Genomic DNA, 17,240 nt, shown 5'->3' with positions numbered 1-17,240 from the left:
ACCCAAAGAGAATTCACTCTTTGGTATTTGTCAAACATGAAATTTGAACTCATCATTCAAATCTACAGTTTTATCAAATTGAATATATAATATACATCAAATAAATTCGTATTCTTTTTTTCAAGGAAACAAAGTTGTTTAGGTAATAAGAATATTGAACAAATGAAAGAAAAAAAATAGTATAAAACAATATACTAGAGCAATGCGTATTCTTGTCTCTCCTAAGAGTGATTTGAGAGGTGTGAAGTGTGATTACCATAAAACGGCTCCTCACTCTTTACAACGATTCAGTTTTTACTCAAGGGTTCACCTTTTTGATTTCATACTTAAGTAATTTGACCGTCGCCCTGCCATCTATGGATATTGACATTGGTGACGATTCAATTATACTTCAATTATGTGATTTTGAGATTGATTTCAAGGAAAGAGGAGTATTGTTCGCATTCCACTTCTGTTACAATATATTTTGTTTCAAAGTCTGGAGAATCCAGAGCCATCATCAATACTAGTTTGTAGGATAATGCGATATGCATTTTTGAATCTCTTCAAGATAGTGTTAGCCAAACATTGGATTTGCATTTGAGTGAAGTCGATTTCGCAAAAAAAAAACAAGAAGAGGAAGATAACATATATCACCAAGACAACATATATAGTTAACATTCCTTTTTTTATATAGTTTTTTTTTTCTCTAGTTTCAATCTCTCCGTATAGTAAATGTTGTTGTAATCATCTGTATTTTAATGGTTCTGAAAAAAAAAATGAAAAAAGACAAATAAAACAGAAGGTGTCATCTGAATCTGAAGACATAACGACACAGATTCCTCAGACTTCGTTGTCTTTCTCTTCTTGTAGGGTCCCTTTAACCCCCAATTATGTCTCTTCCCTCATTTGTCCTCATCAATTTTTATTTTATTTTATTGTTTTAATAATTCTAGACTTATTAATGGACAAAAACAAAATCATTTAAGAGTTTTGAGTGAAAAAAAAAACATCAGTGGATACAAAAAAACACTAAATTATTATGACCCAACTTATCATCAATTATTTTGTATTTTTTCTTGTCATCGATTATTGTCTTATCATCAATTATTTTGTATTTTTTCTTATCATCGATTATTGTTGAGAGCTACTCGACTAATTTACTTTTTCCAAATTTATTAATATTAAGATGCATTCAAATACAGATGTCACATTTAGGAGTCTCATTCCATAAATCATAACATTTGATGTCGACCAAAAAACAAAATTTAATATTCCTGAAAAAATCATACATAAAATAGTTTTGATATTGTAAAAAAAAAAGTGTAAAAAAAGAATATTTACCATTTTTATTGTTAAAAGGGACTAAAAATATTTTAATCAATCTTTATTTGAAACAAAAATAATAAACCAAGAGATTACCAAAAAAACAATAAATCTGTTTGACAGAAAACAAAAACAATAAATCTAAAGATATATATAAATGGAATCAGTTGGCCAATCATGTTTCAGCTTATAAGGATTTAACGTGGGAGACAAAGCAAGCCGTGATGATGATGCCACGTGTACAATTACTTTTACGACTAATGTGTTGACTGGTTCTCCCACTACTTCCCGTAAATGCTGTGGTTGTGGGTGGTAGCGGTTGCTAATGATTGGAACCAATCACATAAAACGTTTTTAATCGCTCCTAATCGTTTCCAACCGCTTCAAACCACTAAATTCCAAAAACTGCTTTCCGCAAGCATTTGTGGTTGCGGGCGATTGCGGTTGGATTTTTTTTTTTGATAAAAAACTTAAAAGAAATCAATAATAATGAAATTCTTTTGTGTTATATCTTCTATCTAACCATTTTACTCATTAAAAATGGGAGAAAATGAAGTACAGATACGATTACAGAGATTATAAAATTAACAATTAGAAGAAAATAATATTTCAATTAACAATAACCCAGAAAACTTGATGTAAATTTAATGACACATCGCACATAAGTTCAAAAAAATCTAAATAAATATAATAATTCATCAGAAATTTTTTAAAAATAAGATTATTTGTGAAAAATATTAATACAAATCACCAGTGACTCTTCTCAACTCTCACTTGACCATTCCTACCGATGCAACTACTGACCCATGATCTAAGAGAAAAGAGAAAAGATCTACGATCTAAAGCATATGTTTTGTCATTTATCAAATTACTTGATTAAATTTTTGGTGAAAAGCCAAATGCATAAAGGAATAAGTATTTCAATATGAAATTTATTTGTTTTTTAAATAATTATTTTAGTATTTTTTAAATAAATTTAAATTATAAATCAAGTTTAATTAAAATTTTTGTGTTTTTAAACATTTATATATTATATATCACATTTATTATGTTCCAACCGCTATTGCACCCGCTAGTCAACCAATCGTAAACCTCCTGCAAACACACAAATTTTAAACCACCAAACCAGTCGTTCAAAACACTTAATAACGCTTGAAATCGCAATCGTCCGTTTCTGCAATCTTCCGCAACCGCAATCGCAGCGTTTGAACCAGTCAGGCCGTAAGTTGTCTTTAGCTGTCACGAGCGTAAGTTAACGAGTTGTCAACAGTATGTGTTTTAAATGCGCGTCGGGCGCAATATAGTCTCTCGCTCTGTCCTTGTCGTTTGGGCCCAAACCCTTTTTTAGTTTTGGCCCACTTTTATCAGTAAGCCACTGTTGTTCTTTTCTATTTTTCCCAATGTTACAAAGATATTTTCGTCCACAATATCATCAAATTGCATGATTTGGTGAGATATAATAATGGTAAAAGTTTGGGATGGGCACTAGTTGGACGTTTAAAATGGGAGTAGCAGCCTCTAACAAAAATTAGCTAAATTTAAATTTAACTGAATAATTTAATAACTAAAGTTTGTTCTATGTTAAATAGTTACGAATGAAATTACTGCAAGTATCAAAATTATTAAACAGATTCATAAAAATATATATTTAAAAAGACTGGTCCAATATTATTAAGAATATATCAAAATTTATATTAAAAAAATTAGTACGAATATGTCCAAATTTATATTCTCTAAAAATTTGGCCACAAAATATGATCCGAAAATGTCATTTAAAGTTTTTAACTAAGAACACCTAAAGTTTTAATGACTAATATATATTTACTTGATGTCATTAGATTACATTCATTCTTTTTGTTGGAGTATTGATGTTTGTGTGACCTGAAAGTGATATATATATATATACTTGGTTATGTTCGTAAAAAACACTTGAGAGCATTTTTAAATAATTATCCATAATGTTATAATTGTATGACTTTGGATAATTTAGAGAAGACTAAACAAAATGTTAGCATACAATTATATATATGCCATTTTGAGAGCTATTTTGGATAATTTTAGAGGAGACTTTCCACAATATATATGCTATTTTGTTGGTGAACATACGCATCATGTTTTCTCTTTGCAGGTGAGGGAGAACAAATATCTCACGAGCACTATTCTTAAGATGTGGAACTAGAAAAAGCTTTGTGGTTACCATTTTGAATCTTAATCTCCTTTTTGACATAAATCTTTGATCTCCGATCCTATTCCCCTACAAAAAGCAAATTTACAATGTTTTAGCATAGGTTAATTAACTCGGGACAAGATCATTAAATATTATCTAACCACATCAAGTATATATAATATTTGGAAAAGAAATGGTTGGCACCTACGATTTTATATTTTATATTTCTATGTAAATCAAAATAACAAAAAACAGATGTCACGATTATGCACATGCAGTTCGTCTTATCTTTTCATATGCAAGTTATAGCTTAAATTCTTTGATTTGATATGTCTCTCTTGTTTTCATTAGCAAGAAAACATAATCCACGAAGGTTAATCATTTAGGGGATGGTTTTCCAATATATCCCAGTTTTATCACAAACATATACTTTTGTTTCTTATGGGATTTTGTTGACCAATAAAGGAATTGTGAGGATTTGGAAAAAGAGAAAAAAAAAGAAAAATATTAGGAGTTAATGGTAGATTTAAGCAGTTGACGGTGAAACATGGAAAGGGACGTTTGGGAGGTTTGGTTTGGTTGTCTGAGCGGTGACGCTTCTATTTGATTTGGAAGGTTTGGCGGACAGTGACACAACAACTTAACTACACCCATCTTCCCTTTTGTCACATCTCATGTCTTCCAACCATCTATCTCTCTCTCTCTCTCTAAATAAAAGATTGTTAGGAACTTTAGGATTGAAAACTGATCATACAGACATAATTAAACTGTTTGAAACATACAAATTACAATTATACAAATGACATCGGGTTCCCTAGCTTTGACGTATGCGTTATAGCAGCTAATAGACATGACATAACAATCCCAACATGAATGATGTTAAAAAAAAAAAAAAAAACAAATTTCTAACATGAATAGAACTCCAAATACTAATATGAAATTATAGATTTATATTTGTCTATATAGCATGTTATTTTCCATTAGAATAGTATGACTTCAACTTGGTTTAATAGTGACCAGAGGGTCACATAAATATATTTATATATAAAACTCAAAATGTCTAGTGTTTTATCTCCAAGACATGTACAAGTCAAACCTTCTGTAATATAATTTTTAAACACAATATCTTCATCTGATTTTGCATTATCCATTTATCCCTAAAGAAATTATTTACATTAGAATAAATCTTGAATGTGAAAGAGAAAACTATTTTTGTACGTGTGATAAAATTAAATTTTTTTTTTTTTTTTGTCGTCAATTAAATTTCTTTCTGCATAGACAACTTACAAAATAAGAAGGCTATTAAGTATAGTATATAGATCAGGAAAGCCAATGTTAATAGAGCTTGGGTAAAGTAGTTTCATATTTTTATGTATAAGAAAAGTTGAAGATAGGGTTAGCTAGGAGTCATAGGACCAATGGACCATTCTATAATCATAATGCAAGACAACCAACTAACACAATATTTAGTTATTTACCATTCTAATTTTGTGTTGCTTCTCTGTATCCATGTCAATTCCACATATTAAATATATATACATTTACATACATCTACATGAATATCACAGTGTGTGTGTTCGAGATAAGATGAAAAAGTATATGGCTGAAATACACACTTGAAAGACAAAGAAACTGTGTGTCATGTCGATGATTTTATGTTTTGTTCTTTTTTTTTTTTTCACAAGTCATGCATTAATTAATCCCTTTGTTTTCTTCCTCTCTCCTGGTCCATGTATTCTCTATTAACTATTTTTTGTTTGCTCCTATTTTCTTCAACCTTGTTTGCTCATTCTTTGACAATGAACTTACACAAATATTTATTTACAATTTTATGTTAGAATAGTCATGTGATTTTTCTCTTCAAACACAAGTCGACAAAAAGAATTAGTTACTTGGTTTCGTATAAGGTCAATAGAAGTTAATATAGTCCTATCTTTACCTTAAGTCGTCTGCATAGTGTTTATAGAGTTAAAAGAGTAAATTCATCACCTACATACCACCACTATTTCTTCTCGTACCTTTAAATACTACAATTAGGTATCAGCAGCAAGAAGAGAACTCATAATGAATATTTTCTCTGGTTAAATGTGACTTGCATTTGTAGTTTGGTGTTAGGTTTAAATATTTTAACTTTGAAGTAAAATGGACAACCTAATAAGAGGGAAATAAAGAAAACAGATATTCTAGATTTTGGGAAACTAATTTCTAGTGATAATCAAGTGAAAAAGACGACCAAAATTTTTTTGAACTGTTTTTTTAAAAAAGAAGCAAAAAAAAAAAAAAAGATTTACCATAAAACGTTAAAGAAAAAAAAAAGAAACAAGGACCAAAATACGGATGAGTTGGGTGATGTTCGTGTCAGATTATAATTGGACAATATTGACCCGACAAAACAATCGACGAGTACAATTAACTTCAACGAACTCATCACACACACTCCTAACTCCGATTCCCTTTTTAACAGCCGCGTTTTCATCTCTTGGGTCAACCCCCCCCCCTACCCCCCACGTACGTACGTTATTAATATTATATATACACTCTATATTCCTTATTTATGACGTCATTACCATAACTCACACTTTGAATGTTAAAGTTTCATTTTCTTTTCTTTGATTGATTTTTTGGAATAATCTTCGTTACTCCCCATCTAACTCAAATTTCGATTTAAGTTTTAAAATATTGGTTTTATACTACCATAAAATCTAAAGTTACCTATATATATATATATATGAGAACACCAAGAGTCAACTATATTTTTAAAATATGGAAAAAAACATTTTATTGTGATGAAAGGGTAACTTAGGGATATGCAATGCAATTATTTATTTTCCTTTTCTATTTTTTTTTAAAGTAATTATTTGCATGAGTTTAACATATCTCACTTTTTTTTAACTTTTTACCCCAGTGTAGTACTGTTTATTTTTACACCTAGCAGAATTTGTTTTACCATGGGTTTGACCTATCCCCTTTTTTTTTTACTACTATCGTGTAATGGAACCCATCTTTCACTAACGGACAAAAACAAAAGGAAAAATAAGTAAAAAGTGAAAAGCAGAAAGTAAAATTAGCTGATTAGTAAAATGGTATAACAGTAATGAAATATTGAAAAAACTTGTTGGTGTGACTCAAAATATCGCGGCTCGTGATACGATAAATTGCTAATATAACTTGTTCTTGGACCTGATTTACAAATGAAACAAACAAGTTAGTTGCAAGTTTTAATCAATAAACACACAAATTTTATATATTTTTATTAAATACTATATGTTGTTAATTGTTATTATATTTAAAATAAAATAAAAGAAGTATTTAAAGTTTGTGTTTGAGATAATCTCTCCGGTTTGTTTGGTTCTTGTTTCTTCTGTACACATCATTTACTAAAGAGAAGATAATAATTATTATTATAGTGGTCTTGTCCGTACCTGATTATAACCTCTCTCTCTCTACTTCTTCTACGATCTGATCGGCCATTAAAGCTTCTTTTTTTTTCACCCTTCACTATGAAGTGATAAACCAAAAAAAAAAAAGACGAAACTTTACTGTTTCCCTCTGCTAATTTAAATCCACAAATCTCTCTCTTTCTCTTTCTCTTTCTCTTTCACTTCGCTTTCTCTATTTCCCCTGAAACGGTTCTTGTCTCTCTCTGTTTCGTCTTCCTCTGTTTTTTTTTGAATCTTTTCATGTTCTTGTCTTGAGAAGAAAAAAACTTAATAAAGGATTGATCTTTCTTCTGAGGGGATAACATAACTTCGTCTCCTTCGACTGAATTTTAAAGAAGAGAGAGAGAGAGAGAGAGATGGAGCAAGAGAAAAGCTTGGATCCACAACTATGGCATGCTTGTGCAGGATCAATGGTTCAAATCCCTACAGTTAACTCAACTGTTTTCTACTTCGCTCAAGGCCACACAGAACACGCTCACGCTCCTCCTGATTTCCACGCGCCGCGCGTACCTCCTCTCATCCTCTGCCGCGTCGTCTCCGTCAAGTTCCTCGCCGACTCTGACACAGACGAAGTTTTCGCCAAAATCACGCTTTTGCCATTACCTGGAAACAACGACTTGGATCTAGACAACGACGCCGTTTTGTGTCTTACTCCTTCTTCTGACGGTAACGGTAACGTTAACGTTAACGAGAAGCCGGCGTCGTTCGCCAAAACGTTGACGCAGTCCGACGCTAACAACGGCGGCGGTTTCTCCGTTCCTCGTTACTGCGCCGAGACGATTTTCCCTCGGCTTGATTACACGGCGGAGCCGCCGGTTCAAACCGTTATTGCTAAAGATATCCACGGCGAGACTTGGAAATTCCGGCATATTTACAGAGGTACGCCTCGCCGTCATCTCTTAACCACCGGCTGGAGCACGTTCGTTAACCAGAAGAAACTAATCGCCGGCGATTCCATCGTTTTCCTCCGTTCTGAATCCGGAGACCTCTGCGTCGGAATCCGCCGGGCCAAACGCGGCGGAATCGGATCTAACGGTTTAGGATCCGACAGTCCTTACCCCGGATTCTCCGGTTTCCTCCGTGACGACGAGACGACAACAACAACGACGTCTAAGCTGATGATGATGAAACGCAACGGAGGAAACGACGGAAACGCGGCGTCTGCGGCTGCCGCAACTGCGGGGAGGGTAAGAGTAGAAGCAGTGGCGGAAGCGGTGGCGCGTGCAGCGTGTGGACAAGCGTTTGAGGCTGTTTACTACCCACGCGCTAGCACGCCTGAGTTTTGCGTTAAAGCAGCTGATGTGAGATCAGCAATGAGGATAAGATGGTGTAGTGGTATGCGTTTTAAAATGGCGTTTGAAACAGAGGACTCTTCAAGAATCAGTTGGTTCATGGGTACTGTCTCAGCTGTTCAAGTCGCTGATCCAATTCGTTGGCCTAATTCACCTTGGCGTCTCCTCCAGGTTAGCTTTAAAGTCAACCTCAAAGTCCCCTCTTCCTTTTTTTTTTTAACAAGAATCATCGTTTTAAGTGTTGGTTTTGTTATAATATAGGTAGCGTGGGACGAACCTGATTTGTTACAAAATGTGAAACGGGTTAGCCCGTGGTTAGTCGAATTAGTATCGAACATGCCTGCGATCCATTTATCTCCTTTCTCGCCGAGGAAGAAGATTAGGATTCCGCAGCCGTTCGAGTTCCCATTCGACGGTACCAAATTCCCAATATTCTCCCCGGGTGGCGAATCCATGTGTTATCTGTCAAACGACAACAACAACGACAACAACAACAACAATGCTCCTGCAGGGATACAGGGAGCCAGGCAAGCTCAACAACTCTTCGGATCACCATCTCCGTCTTTGTTGTCTGATCTCAATCTTAGTAGTTACTCCGGTAACAAGTTACAGTCTACAGCGATGTTTGTATCCGGTTTTAACCCGAGGCATCATTACGATAATTTAGTGTCCCGTCAGGGTAGGGGGGATACAGAGAATAGTAATAACATTTCGTGTTCTTTAACTATGGGGAATCCTGCTATGGTTCATCAGGACNTTCAAGTCGCTGATCCAATTCGTTGGCCTAATTCACCTTGGCGTCTCCTCCAGGTTAGCTTTAAAGTCAACCTCAAAGTCCCCTCTTCCTTTTTTTTTTTAACAAGAATCATCGTTTTAAGTGTTGGTTTTGTTATAATATAGGTAGCGTGGGACGAACCTGATTTGTTACAAAATGTGAAACGGGTTAGCCCGTGGTTAGTCGAATTAGTATCGAACATGCCTGCGATCCATTTATCTCCTTTCTCTCCAAGGAAGAAGATTAGGATTCCGCAGCCGTTCGAGTTCCCATTCGACGGTACCAAATTCCCAATATTCTCCCCGGGTGGCGAATCCATGTGTTATCTGTCAAACGACAACAACAACAACAATGCTCCTGCAGGGATACAGGGAGCCAGGCAAGCTCAACAACTCTTCGGATCACCATCTCCGTCTTTGTTGTCTGATCTCAATCTTAGTAGTTACTCCGGTAACAAGTTACAGTCTACAGCGATGTTTTTATCCGGTTTTAACCCGAGGCATCATTACGACAATTTAGTGTCTCGTCAGGGTAGGGGGGATACAGAGAATAGTAATAACATTTCGTGTTCTTTAACGATGGGGAATCCTGCTATGGTTCATCAGGATAAGAAGAAGACTGGTGGTGGTTCGGTTAAGACTCATCAGTTTTTGTTGTTCGGTCAACCTATTTTAACCGAACAGCAAGTTATGAACCGGAAACGGTCTTTGGAAGAAGAGGCGCAAGCGCGGGAGGAGAAATGTTCGGTGGCTCGTGGGTTAACATGCAATTATGGTTTCCAAGGACTTGAAACGGGTCATTGTAAAGTTTTCATGGAATCTGAGGATGTGGGACGCACGCTCGATCTCTCGGTTATTGGCTCGTACCAAGAATTGTACCGGAAATTAGCCGAGATGTTTCCTATCGAAGAGAGGTCGGATTTGTTGACTCATGTTGTGTACCGGGACTCAAATGGTGTTATAAAACGCATTGGAGAAGAACCTTTCAGGTAAAAAAATCTCAAAGAACTCGTTTCAGTTAACGGTTAGTTTTCGGTTTTTTCTTCATTGATTGAATTGTCGGTTTTAAAATGTAGTGATTTCATGAGAGCGACGAAACGGCTAACGATCAAGATGGATATTGGTGGCGACAACGTGAGAAAGTAAGTCTTTTTTCAAGCATATTTCGGCTTTGTTTATTATGTACCGATTGGAATACTGATTTCGGTTTGGTTTTGCGTAGGACGTGGATAACCGGAATCAGGAATGGTGAAAATGGTATAGACGCTTCAACAAAGACCGGTCCGCTCAGCATCTTCGCTTAAAGCATTGAAGAAACAGTGGCCTTTGTTTTGAACCTAAACTAAAGTTTATTTTGCTCTTTTTATTCTCTTTTTTATCTTTCCTATTTTAAATCCGTTTTTTTGGTCTTTTGTGTGTAACAAACTATTTCCAAGTTTTAAGAAATTCCTCTAATTGGTATTTGAATTTATTTGGTTGGGTTGTAAAATTGTATATGATAATCAAAGAGCCTGCCATATCATTTGTATGAAGAAGAGACTATATATATCATTATGAGTAAAATGTGTCAAATATGGTTCACTTCTAGATATTAAATTATTAAGCTTGCTTAATGGAAATTATTTTTCTATTGAATTGAGTTTTGTAGCTAACTTTTTTTTGAAATAATTTTTGGAAATAATTTTTGTCTTCTTAAGGTAACTTTTTTTGTGTGCTAGCTAGTGTTAGCTAAATTATTGTTCCCAAAGCTTCCCTTGGTTATTTATATATTATTCTCTTCGTTTCAATATAAGTATCGTTTAAAAAATTTCACACAGATTTAAAAGTAAATAAATATTAAATTTTATTCTTTATTAATATATGTATATTTTTTCATTGATCAATACATTAAATATTATGAATAAAACTGAATAATTTACTATATATGTATCTACATTAGAAATACAAACGACATTTATTTTGACTTATAAATTAAAATTTAATATGAAAAAGAGAAAATATTGTTTTACAAATTTTGTCACCAAGTAATTTAGACTAAGATATTTAAACGCAAATTTCTTGCGAAAAAATAAACAGATTAAACATAATTATTAATTGTACATGGGATCTACATGAATTTCATAATTTGGTCTCCTCCCTCAGTCCTCCATATTTAATTAGTTCAATGAATAGCAGAGGAAGATCTATTAAATATTCGGTTTAAGATAGCTTCAAGTGTACTTAAAGTTAGTTGCTTTGTAAATTAACCACACATATTTTATTCAACAGTGTCACACACACACACGTACGTTTATACAACTCTCTCTCTGCTGATAACAAGAAAAAATTGAATCTTTAAACATCGACGCAAACAGTAAAAAGGATTAAAATTCACAGTATAAAATGTTTTACGGACTACTGTTTTTGTTATTTTTACTCAAAGTTTACTTGGAAACTATTTACAAAATTATATCATCGCAATCTATCTTTTCTTAAGTTCATACTATTATTACCAAATCTTGATGGATGGCGAACCATAATGTATGTACTCTTCTTCTTTTGATCGTTATTAAAGCTCAATTTGACGAGACAACATAATTAGGAAAAATTAAAGAAAGGATTTGGGGATCTGAAATGCGGAAAACATGACAGCAAAAACTTGACTGTCTCGGTGAAGTTGTCGAAAAAGTCAAAGGAAAAGTCATCAGTTCGAAACTGAAGAACACAACATAATTTTAGCCACTAGGGGTCCCTCACATGACACTGTCCTAGGTCCATCTCACGTGCGGTCCCATTTCTGCCGCCGTTTTGGTGCTTGTGCCACCTTATAAATAAAAAAAACAGTCATTCGAGAATAATTCATAAAATACAGAAAGTGTCCTGTATATATATATACTGTCTGTATCGTTGTCAGTTCTCTCGATTTTTCACAGAACTTGAGAAGAGTCGTTGGGTAATATTCACAGACAAGCAGTGAAAAAACATAGCTAGATCACTTACGCGGTTGAAAACATATAATATGGCATCATAAATGGACTATAATTGAAAAAATATAAGTTTGACATTCTTATATTATCTTTTTGGTTTCCCTTGAATGAAAAGTACCTTTTCCACTTTCTGAATATCAAATGCTATTGTTTTTTTTCTTTTTCCACGGTAGGTGTTTTATATTTTATATTCATATACATATATTCGTCAAATTGTATATATGTTCGTGAGTGTTTATTGTTTAAAATAAATTGAAAAAAAAAATATTTCTAGTGACAGGAGAAAAAACACGAGCGAGTTTAAAGCATTTACCTATCATATACAAAATATGAGGGTCAAATTAGATCCTTAAATTCAGACATATAACTTAAAATAGATATATTTGAATAAGAGATACATCTAAATAATTATATATATAACACTACCTTTTGTTGTAGTTAAACACAAACAAAGAAAAAACCTCACTTTATTCATTTACTTTTAAGTTTAAAACCTATATCAGTTCATAATTATATCATCCATGATGAAGAAACCAATCCAACTCTCATTCACCGTTATGGTTATCTTCACCATTCTTGTGCTAGGTTTGTATTTATATTTATTATCTTTTTTTTTCTATATTACATATGTTCTTGTAGAAGAAAATAGTTGCAGGTATCAATCATATTCACTCTTTGAAGCACCAGTTAAATTATTGTATGTTTCAAACTTTATACCGCCTAGTCGGAATATGCTCAGACTGATTAGTGATATTTTAGACATTTTTATTAATATATCTCCATGAAAACGGATAAATTTCATTTCAAATACACAAATTAATACTATTTTTATATTTTATGCATATTATTGTAACATGAGTGGTGGCAAATGAGGGGCTAGGAAAGAAAAACCAATGTCATGAAGTTCTAAAGCAATCCAATTGTGTTGCCGCAGACTGTGAGACTATGTGTGTGAAGAAGAGGGCGAAAGGAGCGGGTTATTGCAGCCCTTCTAAGAAGTGTTTATGTTATTATAACTGCCCTTAATGATTTTCATTTACAATAACAAGAGATTTATAATAAAGTAGTAGAATAATAAGTCGGGTTATAGCCTAACGACTGTAGTAGAGATATCTTCTATTTTTCATATTTTTTATTACACGTTAATTATGTGGACAAAAAATCTGAAATTTATTAGATATCTCTCCTACATTATAAAAATTCACAAAAACTTATCTAATTTTTAACTAACTAAATGAAACGTAAAAAAAACTAAATACAAGAAAATATGAGAGTGATGATGTTAACATAATTAACGAAATTAGTTTGGTTCATAAATCATAAGATATAAGAGTAAAAAATTTGTTTAAAAAAAAAAAGGAAGAGAGAGCGAAAGAGACAGAGATCTTCGATAACGTTGCACAGACGTCGCGTTCGTGCGGTAGGACCCAACAAGACACGTGTGTTGTTTTGTTCGGAGCGGTCTTGTTGTTAAGTTGACGTGGCTGTTACGTGTGTTTAAGCGTGAATGTCTCCCTCCCCCCCCCAAGTTATTATGCCACGTGTATGGTTTGTTTCTATCGTCACTCCCGTGTGGATCGATCGGTCTAGATTCATTCCTCTCTTTTTTTTTTTCTTTTTCTAATCCACTTTTCATCAACAATATTTTTGGTCAACGATATTTTCCAAAGATTTTAATTTCTCGCTTTTTATGATTCCCTGCAAAATCTAAAGGGATTATGACGTTTTTAATAAATGAATTTATATAAATAAATAATACTCTAAGTAATTACAAGATTAATAAAAAAGACACAAACGATATAAATTTGTTCAACTGACAAAGATATAAATTTGTATAATCAGAAACAAGTATTATTTGCGATGTATGACGGGTTGGTATGATCTGACCAGTACTTTATGTAGGATTTAATGATGTTTTTTTCTTAGAAACCAACAACTAACCCAAACCAAAAAAATACGTACATGAATTAAAAAAAAAAAATTCAAGGATTCGTGACAGCAACATTATTTTGTGGAAAAAATACTTATGTAAAACCAACGAAAAAAAGAAAAAAAAAACTTGAGTTGAAACGAATTATTATGAGTGGGAATAAAAAGAATGCTAAATGATGTGGAAACAACAACTGACAATGTCATTAAAATCAACTATCCGAAAACTATTAGTATAAATCAAATGTTTTGTTATGTATAATACAAAAACCAAAGTGGGACGTTCTTCTTTTTTACCGATGATTTCTTAAATACAAGTTTTTTTTCTTTCTGGGTTTTTTATTTTTGAGAAGAAAAAAAAAAGAGAACAATGTAATTTTTTCCCTTCATTTAATGAATTTTGGATTGTTTACGCAGTTAGGACTGGTTGGTCCTGCTTAAAAACCATATCGCCTTTTGTATTTACCGGAAACAAAAAACATACATGAACGCTTTTCATGTTTGGAGAAATTAGATTAAAGTTGCTGACTTGTTAAAAAAAATGAGACTTCTAATTATTAGTGTAAATCGTAATTTGACAGGAGATTTGGTTTTATTTTCAAAAGTCTGTATTATAAGGAAATAAAATGAGTTGGGATTGAAAATGTCCAGATTTTTTTTATTGGACTGTTTTAGTTTTCTAGTTGACACCTATTGAAATAGAACATGAGATTAGAAAAATATATAACTTGGATTAGTGAACGAATATTCATTATCGGGTTTAACTGTTTCACCATCTAAGCATTCTTGATTTGGTCGGAAATTCTATTATGACAGGTGATGTACTTGGACAATCCAGATGTAGCGACATAGCAATAAAATTGTTCATGAAATTTTGTATATTTGCATTTAATGTGGGATATCAATATGTTTAAATGATCTCTATAATTATGTCAATGATCAACATTCGATATTAGAACTTTTAAAAAGATGTTTTCATGGTATATGAATAAGGTGTCGACAATATTATTTACTCTTCTAAAAAGAAAAGGTGTCGACAATATTGTTTACTCTTTCAATGAAGTTCTCAAGTCATTTTTTATTACCACTGATATATTGTTGATTTTCCAGGAAAACATTATTATGACACTAGACAATATATGCTATATAGATTAATAAAATAAATATGGCGTTTATAAATATTTATTTTTAATCTTCAAATGATTATATTTATATTCAATAATTTTTATTGATAAAAAATTTAAACTAAAATTCTGCACAAATAGATATAGCAAAGAAGTATTATCTTCAACAATATATATGTTGTATGAATTAAATTAGTTTAGTGTTTATATAGATTTATACTCAAAAGTTTGAATAATTATATTTAAGCTCAAGTATTTCTACTAACAGAAAATATTTTACATTAAAATCCCGCGCATGTGTGAATATAAATTCTAGTACATCATAATTTGTCTAGAAAACAATCAATTTTTAAGTCCAATCTATATAAACCTGACATCATGCATGAGCTCAATACATGACCCAATTTTGACATATCTGATGTTTTTCTTGATAATTCATATCATTTATCAACTTAATATTAATACTGAAAAAAATTATACTATCTCACTACGAATATGATGTTAATTTTATAAGCGTTTATAAGGTTTTTAATAAGGTTTATAAAAGGTTTATAGAAGTTTTTTTATAAGATTTTTATAAGAGTTTTATAAGATTTTTATAAGGTATTTACAAAGTTTTTATAAGGTTATTATAAGCCTTTTTAAAGGTTTCTACTTATAAAACTTTATAAATATCTTATAATTTTTTTAAATCGTTTAAAACCTTATAAAAAACTTATAAAAGCCTTGAAAATGTTTTTCGAATTTTTTTTGGCGGGTAAATATGTCAAAAAAAATTTTGGCAGAAAAATATTGTTTTTCATTTTATTAACTAAAATATTTTTCAAGTATAGGTAAAATGGTCATTAAAAATTAAAAGAGAATAAAAAATGACAAAAATGGTATTTTTGAAAAGAAGTATATTAAAAAGAGTATTTCGGACAAATTCTCAATATACTTTAATATGAAAAATCAAGATATGATAAATCTGTAGTTAGAAATATTTATAAAAGTTCATATATGTTAAAAACAGATTTAGATATCCATAATATTTCATGTGGCCAAATTGTTTATGTAACCTAAATAAAGTAAACTAACATAGATATCAATTAAAATTTTAAAACATTCGAAGTAAAAATATAGCTTTCTTGGAATCCTATTTATTGCTGCAAATAGAGAGTAAACTCTTTTTGTGCAATTTTTTTGGATTTAAACCAAGTTTAGCTGTTAATCATCTCCACCTAATGATCTCTCAACCTAACGCGTTTTAATGTTTTAGTTTCTGAAACTTCTTCTTCTCTTGTCTTCTCTCAGTCTCACTCTAAAATCAGATGGAGTCACACTTAATATATACTATAATTTTCTCTCTCTGTGAAACTATGCCTTACACGCAAGTTAGCACTGCCACTGCCCGTCTTCTGGGACACAAGGCGACCGCCTTTGTTTTAGCAGTTTTTGTTATATCGTTTTTAGGTATTCTAGTGTGGTTTTTGATACCAAGGTTCTGTAAGAGGGCTATGTACTGTATAAGAACTCCAGCCGGTTATGTCTGAAGACTTCGGTCGTATATTTGACACGGAATGCGCCATCTGTTTGGAGGATATCAACCCGAGAGGTGATCAACTTGGGCGCACCAGTTGCCGCCACGCCTTCCATATGCGGTGTATTAGCACTTGGAGTAAGCACTAATACTGTTGTTCCGTCTGCAGGCGCACGCAGCAGAAGCCATAAAGAAGAAGAAATAAACCTATTATATTGAATAAAATATAACATTCGCGATTTCTTAAATTTTCATAAGATGTTACTGGATTTAATTTATCTCTGACCGGGGGACATGCGTGCGTCACAATTTCAAGACCAAATCCGGTTTAGGCAAATTCCTTATGGATCCTTCTTATGAATGTATTGGATGGAATTGGAATATTGCTTTTATTTTATTTTATTAAGTTTACATAAACTGGATAATATGTTATAAGATAAATGGATTTTGTTCTTTTCTATAAATGAAAATCGTAACATTTTTAATTACAAATTGAATTAATTTCCTACCTATAATGTGAAATATTTTATAAGAATTGTGCTTCATTAGATGTAGAATTCCTATATGCACATAATATCAACTAAGCAAAGACCTAGTTAGTGCCAAATAAAATACAAACTATCAAAAGATAAAATAATTAACAGAACATACATATATATGTAAGGTTAATGCGATTACCACATTGCCCAACAAACCAAAAAAAAGGAACAAAAAAAAGAAAAGA

The 17,240-nt window shown here is 32.2% G+C and overlaps 1 protein-coding gene across 1 annotated transcript; it reads left to right on the top strand.

Annotated features, from left to right (window-relative positions):
* LOC104700695 (auxin response factor 10-like) lies at nt 6,961–10,500 on the top strand. The gene is made up of 4 exons (XM_010416238.2): nt 6,961–8,375; nt 9,105–9,967; nt 10,055–10,120; nt 10,201–10,500. Exons 1-4 carry the CDS (start codon nt 7,269–7,271, stop codon nt 10,280–10,282), a joined length of 2,118 nt encoding a protein of 705 aa, XP_010414540.1. The 5' UTR covers nt 6,961–7,268; the 3' UTR covers nt 10,283–10,500.

This window comes from Camelina sativa, chromosome 7 (genome assembly GCF_000633955.1).
Source record: "Camelina sativa cultivar DH55 chromosome 7, Cs, whole genome shotgun sequence".
In the NCBI taxonomy this organism is placed as follows: Eukaryota; Viridiplantae; Streptophyta; class Magnoliopsida; order Brassicales; family Brassicaceae; genus Camelina; species Camelina sativa.
The sequence above is the reverse complement of the archived record's forward strand: the minus strand, read 5'-3'. Positions and strand labels throughout refer to the sequence as shown.